Genomic DNA, 17,227 nt, shown 5'->3' on the forward strand with positions numbered 1-17,227 from the left:
ACCTGAATTCTACCTAGCCAGGATATGTTTTTTGGGAGCCAGGAGCTAGTGAGGGTCTGAAGTTCTGCGATTAACCCACCATAGTTATATTTGCGTAAGTCCGATTTATCTGGGGTTATGTGTATCCCGAGGTATTTTAAGTATTTCATCTGTTGTTTGAGGGGGCATGTTGTCTTTAAAGTGTCCAGGGAATGTTGGGAAAGGTTAATAGGTAAGTATTCCGATTTGGTCATGTTCACCGAAAAGTTAGACACAGCTCCAAATTGTGTCAGTTCCGAGATAGCTAATTCTAGAGAGGGGAGTGGGTCGGTGAGCGTCAAGAGAATATCGTCAGCGTATATAGCTAATTTATGTGACTGATCTTCTATATCTATCCCTTTAATTTGGGTGTTCAATCTTATTTTAATAGCTAACGGTTCCAATGAAAGAATAAAAAGGATTGGGGAGAGAGGACAGCCCTGTCTAGAACCATTCCGTATTTCGAATGGATCTGAGAGAGTGCCATTTATTTTAATCTGGGCTGACGGGGTAGTATACAGGGCCAAAATCTTTTGGATGAAAGAATCTGGGAAATGGAAGTGTTGCAACGTAGTATACAAGTATGTCCAATCAAGGCGGTCAAAAGCCTTTTCGGCATCGGTGGATAAAAATATAGTTGGAATTCTTTTTTGTGTCACATATTCCAAGAGATCAAGGACCTTGACCGTATTATCCTTGGCCTCTCTATGTGGCACAAACCCAACCTGGTCTTGGTGGATCAGAGTCGGTAGAATTTGGTTAAGCCTTGTGGCCAAGATTTTGGCATACAATTTAAGATCTATATTTAGTAACGAGATTGGCCTGAAATTTGCAGGGGAGTTTGGGGGTTTACCTGGCTTAGCTAGAACCGTGATATTAGCCTGTAACATATTATCAGGGAATGATAAATGTTCTGGTATGGAGTTGAAAAGGGATGTTAAGTAGGGGGTTAAGTGTTTTGCAAATGTTTTGTAATAGAGACCCGTGAAACCATCGGGTCCTGGTGCTTTACCCTGTTTCAACTGTTTTATCGCCTCCTCAACTTCAGTGGTTTGAATGGGCAGTTCTAATCTTTTGGATTGTTCTGTACTTAGTTGTGGGATCGGAATGTTCTCTAAATATTGATTGCATGAGAGAAGGTGAGTTTGGTAGTCCCTATTTGGGAAAAGGTTATAAAGTTTGTGGTAATAATCTTTGAATTCCTTAGCTATAGAATTGGTATCTTCTAGGCTTTTGCCATGTTGTGATTTTATGGCGTGAATATATGTATTCTGTTGCTGAGTCTTTAAAGCTCTGGCTAATAACTTCCCAGGTTTGTTTCCCTCCCTATAGTAGCTTTGTTGTATGTGAAGTAGCTGCCGTTGTGAATTAATTTGTAGAATGGAGTTTAGCTTCTCCCTGCTTTTTGTTAAGTTCTCTAAGATATCGTTATTCGCTGGGTTGAGTTTGTGTGCATAATCTAATTTAGTAATTTCTCTCGCTAAGGTGTCTATTTCAGCTCTATTTTTCCTGTTAATTTGCGCTTTTGCTTTAATGAACTCTCCTCTTATGGTGCTCTTGTGAGCCTCCCACAGGGTGGACATAGTAACATCTGACGTGTTGTTTGTGGAAAAATAGCTTTTTATATGCTTTGAAAATAATTTTACCTGTGCTGGGTCTAATAGTAATGAGTCATCTAGTCTCCACTGGAAGGCTCTAAGGGGTGCTGTTGGCCATCTTATAGTGCATGTGACTAGGGAGTGGTCCGACCAGGACGTGTGCGAGATGGAGGAGGACTTAGTGTGGGATAAGACCAGATGGTCCACAAATATATAATCCAACCTGGAGTAAGTGCGATTAGGGTGCGAGAAGAATGTGAAATCTGTTTTTTGGGGATGGAAATATCTCCACGAATCGTGTAACCCAAGTAATTTGAGTTTATGCCAAATAGTTTTAAGATTGGGGGTTCTAGCTCTAGTACCAGGATTTGAGCAATCAATTGTGGGATCCAGTGGGAGGTTTAAATCCCCAGCCAGGATGAGAGAGCCTTTAGACTCTTTTATGATTGAGTCTGTTATAGAGGTGACAAATTTATCCTGTTGTAAGTTAGGGGCATATATGTTTACTAGGGTCACTGGCTTGCCATACAAAAGGCCTTTAACACATAGAAACCTTCCTTCCTTATCTGTGACAATTTGTGTTTTAATAAAGGGTATACTTTTGTGGATAAGGATGCTAACCCCATTAATTTTTTTATTGGGATTAGTGCTGTGAAAGTGTTGGGGATAATGAGGAGAGAAATATTTGGGCACATTTTTAGTTCTGAAATGTGTTTCTTGTAGCATTAATACATGTCCTCCTCTCTTATGAAGGTCTAATATGGCCATTCTTCTTTTGTTAGGGCAATTGAGACCTTTGGTGTTTTGTGTGAAGACCCTAAGGTCTTGAGGTGTGTGATTACTCATCAACCTAGAGTGGTGTCAGGAACCCCAGTGCGCTTGATGTATTAGGACGAACTACATGTTTGTGATGTGAGCACATGTGAGAAAAATAAGACAAATAACTAGAAAACAATAATAGAAAGAAGAACGAAAAGAAAAACACAAAATTAAAGACAATTCTTAATAATAATAATATACTAAACATTGAACTAATCTATAGAAGATACCCTCCCGTCTGAGTGAGAGCAACAAAACATCTATCTGCTGTTAACCTGTAACAATTGAGGTCACAAAACTTATTTGCATTAGACTTCATGACTATAGGTAACCTAAAACAAAACATGAGGTTTTATGAACAGCAATAACAGTATTGGTGGTAAAACAAGTAGAACAAGTGGGCAACAATGCACATAAATACCAGTCAGCCATTTGTTGTAGAACCTGAACGGGTTACAACCCAACTAGAAGGGCCCGGTAAGAAGGACTCCTTATCTCAAGTGCAGCCTCTCAAAGAGCAACGAGGCCAGTAATAAAAAGGAGGTTTTCCAAAACGGATTAACTGTCACCCCTTGTCTTCAGGTCGGGATGTGGAAGCAGTGGCAAATTTTCTTGCTTTCTTCTGAGGAACTTGCCTCCATTCCCTTCTCTGCGGCAAAGGAGAAGATCTGCCAGGTCTTGTTTGCTCCTCCTGAGGTGGGACCAGCTCTTCTACTTGTGGAATTGGTATATCTAGATCCCTACAGATGGAAGGGATTTCCCTGACAGAAGTGCAGATAAATCGTTTACCTCTCCAGAGGACTACTAGTTGAAAGGGAAACCCCCACCTATAAGGAATGTTCATTTGTCTCAGCTGGGTTGTGAGAGGTTTAAGGTCTCTCCGCTTAGAGAGTGTCCGTTGCGACAAATCTGCAAACATTTGTATTTCTGTGTTTTCATGTCTAAGAGGTTGCTGCTCCCTTGCTAGTCTCATCAGCTCTTCCTTGACCTGAAAGTTGGTAATTCTTACTATGACATCCCTTGGCGGTTGTCCTGTTTGTGGTTTCGGTCGCAAGGCTCTGTGGGCTCTATCTATTTCTATCTTAGACTGCGTCTCTTCTTTTTTTAAGGCACTGAAAAAATCTTGAAGATATTGTTCCAGATCCGCAGGTGGTATGATTTCAGGAATTCCTCTCAGCCTAATATTATGACGTCTATTACGATTTTCGGCGTCATCTATTTTATCTTCAAGTTCAGTGATAGTTGCGCCTTGGGATTGAATAGTATGTTGCAGATCTGAAATGGCTTCTGTGTGTGAGTCTTGAGTGTTTTCAAGGGATTCCACCCTGTGGCCAATGTCAGAAATGTCCTTTTTAAGGTCAGATATTTCATCCCTAATGCATTGTTTGACTTGGGATATTAGCGAGGAAAAATCCTTTTTGGAAGGAATTGAGTTGAAGAGGGCTGTAGGGATTGTGATGTTTTCTGAGGCCTGATCGCCGTCAGATTCAGATGAGCTTTGATAGGAGACATGGTCTGGAATCTCAGCTTCTGCAATATTAGAAACCTTAGTTTCCAAAGTTTTGAAAAAATTACTAACTGTATGTGCTGCAGGTTTTGGCTGCTTAGTGCCTTTGCTAGTTTTATTTCCCTTCTTTGGAGACATTGCAAGGAATAAATGATGATAGTAAGCTACTAAACTGTTCCTGCAGATTTGTAGAGAGAATCAGAGTGATAATTTGCCCTCTTCCTTTAGTAATTCTTTAGTAGCAAGGGTTTTATATCAGATATTTAGAGAAGAGGAAAAAGATTAACAGTTTAATGCTGTCTCTAGGAGCTGTGGAAAAAGCCATAAAGAGTCCCATCAGTGATTATTACTGCTTGCAAAACATAGGCTGGGCTGCTATTTAAACTCCTGTAAGTGCATGAGGGTACAGTCTTTTAATTCCTAAGTTGCCTTTGTATTTAAGCCGGGTGAGGCATTATTCAAAATGAAAGGGCTGCACATATTAGGGATTTTCATATGCATTACTGTGCATTAACCTCCTGAAGCCCCTGCTCTCCTTCCCATTTGTCACCCTGTCAGCTCCATTAATTAAGGGGGTGAGCCGTTGCGCTGAATAATAAGTGCGCACTATATACTCGAGTGCAGGCTGCGGCCCACTCCGGGACTCACCGTGTCCTCTGCTCTCGTTGTACCACAGCTGCGGTAACGCTCCTGCTATTCATGCGGCTGGTCGGTCGCGGGTGAATTCCTTCCTCGGTCTCGGTCTTTCTGCTGGTTCCAGCCCCTGACAAGCCGGGTGTTTTGCAGGTTTGTGCGGGCCTTTATCTGTGTTACGGCAGATCCGGGGGTCCTATGATGCGGTCAGAATCGCCCCCAATGCTTTCTTTTATGCCACAGTAGGCTAGCCTTACATTACAGCCTAGATAGGGTCACTGGATGCAAGGTGGCTAATGCCGGTAACGCTCCCACTCAGATAGGGCTGAGGAGCTCCACTAGAAAGCAGCCATCTCCTAGGCTGGCTGGCTCCGCCCTCTCTACATTCCTGCTTTTTAGATGAAAAATAGCAAGAGGACAAAGAAAATTGATTATAGGAGTAAATTATAAATTTGCTTAAAATTGCTGCTCTATCTGAATCATGAAAGAAAAAAAATGGCTTTAGTGTCCCTAAAAAACAAACAAAAAACTATTACTATAATAATATAAAATAAATGGGTCTGCTCATGCTGCTTACTCAGCCAATTTGATTGGGCACGTTTTTTAGAACAATGGGTGGTGGGTTCAATGAGCAAAATCAGCTATTTCAAATAGAAGAATAAACCAAAAACAGAAACTCTCCATATATTTAATGCTACACAGCTGGTATAACAAGTCACATTAAAGGGATATGAAACCCAAAAGTTATCTTTTGTGATTCAGACAGAGCATAACATTTTAAAAAAAGTTTCCAATTTACTTCTATTATAAAATGTGCTTCATTCACACGGTATTCTTTGTTGAAAAGATACCCAGGTAGGTGTCTGGAGCACTACACGGAACGAAAAAGTTCTCCCTTTCTAGTATAACATTGTTGCAAAACTGTTGCCATATAGTGCTCCAGACACGTGCATGCTCCTGAGCTTACATCCCTGCTAGAAGTAAATTAGAAACTTTTTTAAATTGCTGCTCTGTCTGAATCATGGCAGAAATATTTTGGTGTCCGTACCTTTAAGGGAAAACATAACTACAGTAATGTATGGCTTTCAGGTGAAACAGAGACATAAAATAGCTAAATGCACTGACCTTTTGTTTTTATCCCGCAGCTGCGTTGGTGTAGAAGAGGACGAGGCTCCAGATATTGATATTTATCACTGTCCGAACTGTGAGAAAACACACGGGAAATCTACATGTGAGTACAAATGTTATTTTCCCTTTCCTCACAACGTATGTGTTTTTTATTTATTATTATTATTATTTTTATTATTAATAAACATATCGATCATTAACCCTTTGATGATCGGGTTAATTTGTCTACAACGGAACAGTGTTTAAATGGTATTTAAATGAGTTGTTTTATTGATGAACTAAGAAGCCAAAATGCTCATTATCCAGAAATCTGTGAAAGGAAATCACAAACAAGAGGGCGCCTCCTAGTGTGATACTGGGACTGTAATACGGAGTCAAAAGATCTTGTATTGTGGCTATACTCACAAAGAAAGCAGCACCAAATGTGCTAAGTGACACGGGCTGGGAACTCACAGCTAACTGATCCACCAAATGGATAACGGAGCCCAGGTTCTGGGAAGGACAAATCAAGCTCCGGCTTCCATGTATACAATAATGATTTATTAAAAGTAATAATAAAAGCCATAGGGTGTGATCATTACCCAAGGTACATAAAAACAATTGAAACAACAGATTGCACATTCTATTTTAACAATATCCCCAAACATTGATATGTAATAGATCAAATAAGCATGTTAACTTATCTCACTATAGATCTTCATATAAGATAGCACTTTGCAGTAATGTCACAAAATATACTTTGATATAATAAGATTCCTATAATTCCCTCCTTTTTCCATATTAATGTTACTTATAAAAGGTTTTAAACCCAACCTTATGTGGGATTAAAAAAGTTGCTTTTTAAATTCTTACTAAACGCTCCTATGACATGATGATCAGTAGTAATCTGTAAGGTTAGTCTCCTATTTTCACAGATTGGTAGTTTATGATATTGTTGTGTGTGCACTTCCGTTAGCGCTGCACTAGACCTAGTGTCTGACCTCATTAAGGGGGTGTGATGATAAACATTATCCTTAGAGTTATGTTCCTTGCCAATCGGAGCGTATCCAAAAAAAAAAATACTAATTATGTTAAAGGGGCATGACACCCAACATTTTTCTTTCATTATTCAGAGAAACAGCATTCATTTTTAACAACATTTCAGTTTACTATTATCAATTTTGCTTCATTCTTTTGGTATCCTTTATTGACGGAGCAGCAATGCACTACTGGGAGCTAACTGAACACGTTAGTAAGCCAATTACAAGAGACACGTATGCAGCACCAATCAGCAGCTTGCTCCCAGCTCATGAGCCTACCTAGGGATTCTTTAATAAAGAATACAAAGAGAACTAAGCAAATTGGATAATATAAGTACATTGGAAAGTTTTTTACCTTTGTGCTAGCTTATTTAAAACATTCAATCTGCCATGTCCTTAAAGGGGCAGTCTACACTAAAATTGTTATTGTTTAATAAGAGAGTTAACACCTTTACTACCCATTCCCAGCTTTGCACAACCAACATTGTTATATTAATATACTTTATAACCTTTAAACCTCTGCCTGTTTCTAAGCCACTACAGACAGCCTGTTATCACATGCTTTTTATTTGCTTTTCACAACAAGAGACTGCTAGTTCATGTGAGCCATATAGATAACATTGTGCTCACGCCCGTGGATTTGTGCACAACACATCACTAATTGGCTAAAATGCAAGCCAATAGATAATAACTAAAAAGTAATTTGAACAGGGCGCTGTCAGAAGATGCTTAGATACAAGGTAATCACAGAGGTAAAATGTGTATTAATATAACTGAGATAAGGAGCAGTCTGCAGAGGCTTAGATACAAGGTAATCACAGAGGTAAAATGTGTATTAATATAACTGAGATAAGGAGCAGTCTGCAGAGGCTTAGATACAAGGTAATCACAGAGGTAAAAAGTATATTAATATAACTGAGATAAGTAGCAGTCTGCAGAGGATTAGATACTAGGTAATCACAGAGGTAAAAAGTATATTAATATAACTGAGATAAGGGGCAGTCTGCAGAGGGCTTAGATACTAGGTAATCACAGAGGTAAAAAGTATATTAAAGGGACAGTAAACCTTAAAAATAATGTATAATTATATAACATTATTTAGGTGCTATAGCCATAAACGCCTTTTTTACCTTTTAATTTGCTAAAAATATGGCGCTTTTACAGACCCGCTCTCTGACAGGACCGAGCTGCACTTAGTGCTATGGCGCGGTCGGGCCAGGCTGTGACTATACAGCTGGCCCGATGCGCTGACTAAATATAACAGACCTGCTCAGCAGAGAGCAGAGAGCAGGTCTGTAAAAGCGCCATATTTTTAGCAAATTAAAAGGTAAAAAAGGCGTTTATGGCTATAGCGCCTAAATAATGTTATATAATTCTGCACTATGTGCAGAATTATATAACATTATTTTTAAGGTTTACTGTCCCTTTAATATAACTGAGATAAGGAGCAGTCTGCAGAGGCTTAGATATAAGGTATTCACAGAGGTAAAATATGTATTAATATAACAGTGTTGGTTATGCAACACTGGGGAATGGGTAATAAAGGGATTATCTATCTTTTTTAAAAATAAACATTTTGGAGCAGACTGTCCCTTTAAGATCATAATTGTAAAGGCATTTTATGACTTTGTGATGCCGGTAGTCGCACCCAGTTCATTTTTTGCAGCTTATGAAGTTCTCATTTTAGCCCTGTTTCCCTAAGTAAATTAATTCTGTAATTCTTTCTAACTGGGCAGCCCTCTAAAGATGCACTGGTATTGTACTGAAACAGACGCCGAGCACCAGTAACAGCCAGAAGGAAGTAATTGTTGTGTAATCTGTGGATTCTCTCTACATCAGAGACATTCTTACCGCTAAAGAGAAACCGCGCACTTTGTTATAATTTATGTCCTACAGTGAGTAATTGTAATCTACCATCGTATTGTGAGATTATAGAATAAACCAACTACTAAATCAATAGCAAAACGCAAGTCTACATGTTCCTTATAGCATTGGGAGTTCTTACTACAAATAAAACATTCATTAAAGGGACATAATGGAGCAAATAAAATGTGCTAAAGCAGTTTCCTATTGCACCATTGCTCATAAGTTACTATGATCTCGGTTACAAGTCGAAGGCAAAAAGTTCTTCATGCAGTCCTGTTCTTTACTATTTTAAAGGGACATAAAACAATAAATTAATGCTAGATAGAATGATGCATTCAAAGAAAAGATTAGGCTGAGAATAACATGTAGATGTATTTTTTAAAGTTTCATTATCTGTTTAAATTGTGACAAAATAAGTGTAAAGTTTTAGTGTCTGTAAATCAATGGGAGCTGCCATGTTGTAACCTAGGTTACATTCTCTGCTGTGTCCAATTAGGGACAGTTATAAATAGGTCACTAGAGTGTGCAGCCAATGGCTGTGTGTTATATAACAGTGTTCTGCACTACCATTTCTATCAGGAACTGAAAAGCTCACAATTTCAGAATGGAATTACAGGCAAAGGGGACAAAACAAATAATGAAAGTATATTGCAGAGTTTTATTTATATGTATGATTTATTTATGTATGATTGCATCAGCCAATAGGATTTTTTCACCTTTAATTCCGATTGGCTGATAGAATTCTATCAGCCAATCGGAATTCAAAAGACGCCATCTTGGATGACTTTATTTAAAGGAACCTTCAAGAAGACGTCGATTGAAAAGGATGCTCTGCGCCGGATGTCTTGAAGATGGAGTCGCTCCGTGGGGGATGCATGAAGATAGAAGATGCCGTCTGGATGAAGACTTCTGCCCATCTGGAGGACCACTTCTTGCCTCTTGGATAAATACGTTTCCCGGCTTCGATGAGGACTTCTCACGGTTTTGTTGAGGATGGATGTCCAGTCTTCAAAAACTGTAAGTGGATCTTCGGGAGTTAGTGTTAGTTTTTTTTTTTAAGGGTTTATTGGGTGGGTTTTATATTTAGATTAGGGTTTGGGCAGAAAAATAGCTAAATGCCCTTTTAAGGGCAATGCCCATATAAATGCCCTTTTCAGGGCAATGGGGAGCTTAGGTTTTTTAGTTAGGATTTTATTTGGGGGGTTGGTTGTGTGGGTGGTGGGTTTTACTGTTGGGGGTTGTTTGTATTATTTTTTTACTGGTAAAAGAGCTGATTTATTTGGGGCAATGCCCCGCAAAAGGCCCTTTTAAGGGCTATTGGTAGTTTAGACTAGGGTTTTTTTTATTTTGGGGGGCTTTTTTTATTTTGATAGGGCTATTAGATTAGGTGTAATTAGTTTAAATATCTGATAATTTATTTTTTATTTTGTGTATTTAGTGTGTTTTTTTGTTGTAATTTAGTTAATTGTATTTAATTAATGTAATTTATTTAATTGTAGTGTAAGGTTAGGTGTTAGTGTAAATCAGGTTAGGTTTTATTTTACAGGTAAATTTGTATTTCTCTTGTTAAGTGTGTTCAGTCCACGGGTCATCCATTACTTATGGGATATATTCTCCATCCCAACAGGAAGTTGCAAGAGGATCACCCAAGCAGAGCTGCTATATAGCTCCTCCCCTCACATGTCATATCCAGTCATTCTCTTGCAACCCTCAACAAAGAAGGAGGTCGCGAGAGGAGCTGGAGTTTTTACTTAACTATTCTTCAATCAAAAGTTTGTTATTTTAAATGGCACCGGAGTGTGCTGTTTTTCTATCTCAGGCAGTATTTGGAAGAAGAAACTGCCTGCGTCTTTTTTCTATGATCTTAGCAGGCGTAACTAAGATCCACTGGCTGTTGTCAATATTCTGAGGAGTGGGGTAACTTCAGAAACTGGGAATAGCATGCGGGGTCCTCCGCAAAATGAGGTATGTGCAGTACTTTATTTTCTGGGAATGGAATTGACTAAGAAAATACTGCTGTTACTGTATGATGTAAGTACAGCCTTAAGTGCAGTAGTGGCAACTGGTATCAGGCTGATAAATGTATGCGCAGTCGAGTTATTTTCTAGGGACTAGAATTTGACTGTGAAAATACTGTTCACACTGAAATGATACTTAAGCCTTCTCTGCAGTGGTAGCGACTGGTAGCAGGCTTAGTGATAGCTTTGCATGACATTGAAAAATGTTGTTTTTTAATAAAACGTTTACTGGCATGTTATTCGTTTTTGTGAGGTACTTTGGTGATAAATCGCTTTGGGCATGATTTTTTTCCACATGGCTAACATATTTTTCTGCATGGAAACCGTTATATCAGGGCTCCCACTGTTGTGATTGGAGTGGGAGGGCCCTTGTTTTAGCGCCTTGTTGCGCAGTTAAAATTCTTGCACAGTCTTCCTGCTTCTTCCTCCTTGATCCAGGACGTCTCTAGAGAGCTCAGGGGTCTGCAAATTTCATTTGTGAGGGAGGTAATAAGTCACAGCAGATCTGTGACAGTGTGCTGACTGTGATTAAAAGCGTTAAATCTTAATTGATATCTGTTTTATCCGTTTTGGGTATTGAGGGGTTAATCATCCTTTTGCTAATGGGTGCAATCCTCTGCTAATAATACACTTCTTGTTAAGAATTGCTTAATTATATCTGTATTTTTGAAGCGCTGCAGCGTTTTTTATATTGCTTGTAAACTTATTGAAAGTGATTTCCAAGCTTGTTAGTTTCATTGCTAAGTCTGTTTAAACATGTCTGATTCAGAGGAAACTGTTTGTTCATCATGTTCAAAAGCCAATGTGGAGCCCAATAGAACGATGTGTACCAATTGTATTGATATTGCTTTGGATAAAAGTCAATCTGTACCGATAAAGAAACTATCACCAGACAACGAGGGGGAAGTTATGCCGCCTAACTCTCCTCACGTGTCAGTACCTGCGTCTCGGGAGATGCGTAGGGTTGAGACACCTAGTACATCTAGGCCCTTACAAATCACTTTACATGATATGGCTAATGTTATGAAAGAAGTATTATATAATATGCCCGAATTAAGGGGCAAACGCGATAGCTCTGGGTTAAGGACAGAGCGCGCTGATGACACGAGAGCCATGTCTGATACTGCGTCACAATTTGCAGAACATGAGGACGGTGAGCTTCATTCTGTCGGTGACGGTTCTGATCCGGGGAGACCGGATTCAGAAATTTCAAATTTTAAATTTAAGCTTGAGAACCTCCGTGTGTTACTAGGGGAGGTATTAGCGGCTCTGAATGATTGCGACACGGTGGCAATTCCAGAGAAATTGTGTAGGTTGGATAGATACTATGCGGTACCGGTGTGTACTGATGTTTTTCCTATAGCAAAAAGACTTACAGAAATTATAAGTAAGGAGTGGGATAGACCCGGTGTGCCTTTTTCCCCTCCCCCGATATTTAGAAAAATGTTCCCTATAGACGCCACCACACGAGACTTATGGCAGACGGTCCCTAAGGTGGAGGGAGCAGTTTCTACGTTAGCCAAGCGTACCACTATCCCGGTGGAGGATAGCTGTGCTTTCTCAGATCCAATGGATAAAAAGTTAGAGGGTTATCTTAAGAAAATGTTTGTTCAACAGGGTTTTATATTGCAGCCTCTTGCATGCATTGCGCCTGTCACGGCTGCAGCGGCATTCTGGTTTGAGTCTCTAGAAGAGGCGATTCGCACAGAGCCATTGGATGAGGCTTTGAGCAAAGTTAGAACCCTTAAGCAAGCTAATGCGTTTGTTTCAGATGCTGTAGTACATCTAACCAAACTTACGACTAAAAATTCCGGATTCGCCATACAGGCGCGCAGAGCGCTCTGGCTTAAATCCTGGTCAGCGGATGTAACTTCCAAGTCTAAGCTACTTAACATTCCTTTCAAAGGGCAGACCTTATTCGGGCCGGCTTGAAGGAAATTATTGCTGACATTACGGGAGGTAAGGGCCACGCCCTTCCTCAGGACAGGGCCAAACCAAAGGCCAAACAGTCCAATTTTCGTGCCTTTCGTAACTTCAAGGCAGGAGCAGCATCGACTTCCTCCGCTCCAAAACAGGAAGGAACTACTGCTCGTTACAGACAGGGTTGGAAAGGCAACCAGTCATGGAACAAGGGCAAGCAGGCCAGAAAGCCTACTCCCGCCCCTAAGACAGCATGAAGACAGGGCCCCCTATCCGGAGACGGATTTAGTGGGGGGCAGACTTTCTCTCTTTGCCCAGGCTTGGGCAAGAGATGTGCAGGATCCCTGGACGTTAAAGATTATATCTCAGGGATACCTTCTGGATTTCAAAACCTCTCCTCCACAAGGGAGGTTCCATCTTTCGAGGTTATCGACAAACCTAGTAAAGAGAGAGGCATTTCTACAATGCGTACAAGACCTCTTAATCATGGGAGTGATCCACTCAGTTCCGCGATCGGAACAGGGGCAAGGATTTTACTCAAATCTATTTGTGGTTCCCAAAAAAGAGGGAACCTTCAGACCAATCTTGGACTTAAAGATCTTAAACAAATTCCTAAGGGTACCATCGTTCAAGATGGAAACCATTCGAACCATCCTACCCATGATCCAAGAGGGTCAATATATGACCACGGTGGACTTAAAGGATGCTTACCTTCATATACCGATTCACAAAGATCATTATCGGTACCTGAGGTTTGCCTTTCTAGACAGGCATTACCAGTTTGTGGCTCTTCCCTTCAGGTTAGCCACGGCCCCGAGGATTTTTACGAAGGTTCTGGGCTCACTTCTGGCGGTACTAAGACCACGAGGCATAGCGGTGGCTCCGTACCTAGACGACATTCTGATACAAGCGTCAAGTTTTCAGAATGCAAAGTCTCATACAGAGATAGTTCTAGCATTTCTGAGGTCGCATGGGTGGAAAGTGAACGTGGAAAAGAGTTCTCTGTTACCACTCACAAGGGTTCCTTTTCTAGGGACTCTTATAGATTCTGTGGAGATGAAGATTTACCTGACGGAGTCCAGGTTATCAAAGATTCTCAATGCTTGCCGTGTCCTTCATTCCGTTCCAAGCCCATCAGTAGCTCAGTGCATGGAGGTAATCGGCTTAATGGTCGCGGCAATGGACATAGTGCCATTTGCGCGCCTGCTTCACAGACCGCTGCAACTATGCATGCTCAGTCAATGGAACGGGGATTACTCAGATCTGTCCCCTTTGCTAAATCTGGACCAGGAGACCAGAGATTCGCTTCTCTGGTGGTTGTCACCGGTTCATCTGTCCAAAGGAATGACCTTTCGCAGGCCAGATTGGACGATTGTAACAACGGATGCCAGCCTTCTAGGCTGGGGAGCAGTCTGGAATTCCCTGAAGGCTCAGGGATCGTGGACTCAGGAGGAGAAACTCCTTCCAATAAACATTCTAGAATTAAGAGCAATATTCAATGCTCTTCTAGCTTGGCCTCAGTTAGCAAAGCTGAGGTTCATCAGATTTCAGTCGGACAATATCACGACTGTGGCTTACATCAATCATCAAGGGGGAACCAGGAGTTCCCTAGCGATGTTGGAAGTCTCGAAGATAATTTGCTGGGCAGAGTCTCACTCTTGCCACCTGTCAGCGATTCACATCCCAGGCGTAGAGAACTGGGAGGCGGATTTCCTAAGTCGCCAGACTTTTCATCCGGGAGAGTGGGAACTTCACCCTTAGGTATTTGTTCAACTGATTCGTCGTTGGGGCGAACCGGATCTGGATCTCATGGCATCTCGCCAGAACGCGAAGCTTCCTTGTTACGGATCCAGGTCCAGGGACCCGGGAGCGGTGCTGATAGATGCATTAGCAGCCCCTTGGGTTTTCAACATAGCTTATGTGTTTCCACCATTTCCGTTGCTACCTCGGCTGATTGCCAGGATCAAACAGGAGAAGGCATTGGTAATTCTGATAGCGCCTGCGTGGCCACGCAGGACCTGGTATGCAGACCTAGTGGACATGTCGTCCTGTCCACCATGGTCTCTTCCTCTGAGGCAGGACCTTCTAATTCAGGGTCCTTTCAACCATCCAAACCTAATTTCTCTGAGGCTGACTGCCTGGAAATTGAACGCTTGATTCTATCAAAGCGTGGGTTTTCGGATTCGGTTATTGATACATTAATACAGGCTCGGAAACCTGTGACAAGAAAAATTTACCATAAGATATGGCATAAATATTTATATTGGTGCGAATCCAAGAGTTACTCATGGAGTAAGGTTAGGATTCCTAGGATATTAGCTTTTCTACAAGAGGGTTTAGAAAAGGGTTTATCCGCTAGTTCGCTAAAGGGACAGATTTCAGCTCTGTCTATTCTTTTACACAAACGTCTGGCAGAGAATCCAGACGTCCAGGCCTTTTGTCAGGCTTTGGCTAGAATTAAGCCTGTGTTTAAAGCTGTTGCTCCTCCGTGGAGCTTAAACTTGGTTCTTAAAGTTCTTCAGGGTGTTCCGTTTGAACCCCTTCATTCCATTGATATTAAGCTTTTATCTTGGAAAGTTTTGTTTTTGATGGCTATTTCCTCGGCTCGAAGAGTCTCTGAGTTATCTGCCTTACATTGTGATTCTCCTTATCTGATCTTTCATTCAGACAAGGTAGTTCTGCGTACTAAACCTGGGTTTTTACCTAAGGTTGTTTCTAACAGGAATATCAATCAAGAGATTGTTGTTCCATCATTATGTCCTAATCCTTCTTCAAAGAAGGAACGTCTTTTGCATAATCTAGACGTGGTCCGTGCTCTGAAGTTCTACTTACAGGCAACTAAAGATTTTAGACAAACTTCTTCTCTGTTTGTCGTTTACTCTGGACAGAGGAGAGGTCAAAAGGCTTCGGCTACTTCTCTCTCTTTTTGGCTTTGTAGCATAATACGTTTAGCCTATGAGACTGCTGGACAGCAGCCTCCTGAAAGAATTACAGCTCATTCCACCAGAGCTGTGGCTTCCACCTGGGCCTTTAAGAATGAGGCCTCTGTTGAACAGATTTGCAAGGCTGCAACTTGGTCTTCACTTCATACTTTTTCCAAATTTTCCAAATTTGACACTTTCGCTTCTTCGGAGGCTGATTTTGGGAGAAAGGTTCTACAGGCAGTGGTTCCTTCTGTTTAATGTTCCTGCCTTGTCCCTCCCATCATCCGTGTACTTAGCTTTGGTATTGGTATCCCATAAGTAATGGATGACCCGTGGACTGAACACACTTAACAAGAGAAAACATAATTTATGCTTACCTGATAAATTTATTTCTCTTGTAGTGTGTTCAGTCCACTGCCCACCCTGTCTTTTTAAGGCAGGTTCTAAATTTTAAAATTATAACTCCAGTCACCACTGCACCTTATAGTTTCTCCTTTCTTGTCTTGTTTCGGTCGAATGACTGGATATGACATGTGAGGGGAGGAGCTATATAGCAGCTCTGCTTGGTTGATCCTCTTGCAACTTCCTGTTGGGAAGGAGAATATATCCCATAAGTAATGGATGACCCGTGGACTGAACACACTACAAGAGAAATAAATTTATCAGGTAAGCATAAATGATGTTTTATTGTAGCTAGGTAGCTAGTAAATAGTTAATAACTATTTACTAACTAGTCTACCTAGTTAAAATATATACAATATAAAATAAACCCTAAGCTAGCTACAATGTAAATATTAGTTATATTGTAGCTAGCTTAGGGTTTATTTTACAGGTAAGTATTTAGTTTTAAATATGAATTATTTAGTTAATGATAGGATTTTTTAATTAGATTTATTTTAATTATATTAAAGTAGGGGGTGTTAGGGTTAGACTTAGGGTTAGGTTTAGGGGTTAATAACTTTAGTATAGTGGCGGCAACGTTGGGAGCGGCAGATTAGGCGTTAATAACAGTAATGTAGGTTGTGGCGATGTTAGGGACAGCAGATTAGGGGTTAATAATATTTAACTATTGTTGCGATGTGGGAGTGAGGCGGTTTAGGGGTTAATATGTTTATTCTAGTGTCGGCGATGTCAGGAGCGGCAGATTAGGGGTTAATAATTTTTATTTTAGTGGTTGCGATGCGGGAGGGCCTCGGTTTAGGGGTTAATAGGTAGTTTATGGGTGTTAGTGTACTTTTTAGCACTTTAGTTATGAGTTTTATGTTACGGCGTTGTAGCGTAAAATCCATAACTACTGACTTTCAGTTTACGTTACGGATCTTGTAGTTATAGGCTATACCGCTCACTTTTTGGCCGGACAGGCAAACTCGTAATACCGGCGCTATGGAAGTCCCATTGAAAAAGGACTTTTGGAAAGCTGCGGTAATTACGTTGCATTACGGACAAAAAAGTGTGCGGTGCAGGAATACCTGCAAGACTCGTAATAGCAGCGGTAGTGAAAAAGAGCCTTAACGCTGCTTTTTCACTCATACCGCAAAACTCGTAATCTAGCCATATGATTGGTTTGGACAGAGTTGAAGGGCACATTTTATTGTTAGATTCAGGCAACAGAAAGTCTTGAGCCAGCCCTGATACACACATATATACATATATACACATACACCTTTGATCCCTACCTAGTCCTGCCCCTTGCCATATACCATATCCCTTTAACTCTGCCACAAAACTTTTTTATAAACTGTTGTTTCATAAGTATTGCAGGACCTTTCAATATGGT

General features: G+C 40.7%; 1 protein-coding gene across 2 annotated transcripts in view; it reads left to right on the forward strand.

Annotated features, from left to right (window-relative positions):
• The window catches only part of PHF2 (PHD finger protein 2), a 697,107-nt gene that overhangs the window by 314,499 nt on the left and 365,381 nt on the right, over window positions 1–17,227 (forward strand). For both annotated transcript variants that reach the window (XM_053720695.1, XM_053720696.1), the window contains exon 2: window positions 5,721–5,806. In XM_053720695.1, the coding sequence (XP_053576670.1) occupies window positions 5,721–5,806 (86 nt within the window). The remainder of the gene's footprint in view (window positions 1–5,720; window positions 5,807–17,227) is intronic.

Source organism: Bombina bombina, chromosome 7 (genome assembly GCF_027579735.1).
Source record: "Bombina bombina isolate aBomBom1 chromosome 7, aBomBom1.pri, whole genome shotgun sequence".
In the NCBI taxonomy this organism is placed as follows: Eukaryota; Metazoa; Chordata; class Amphibia; order Anura; family Bombinatoridae; genus Bombina; species Bombina bombina.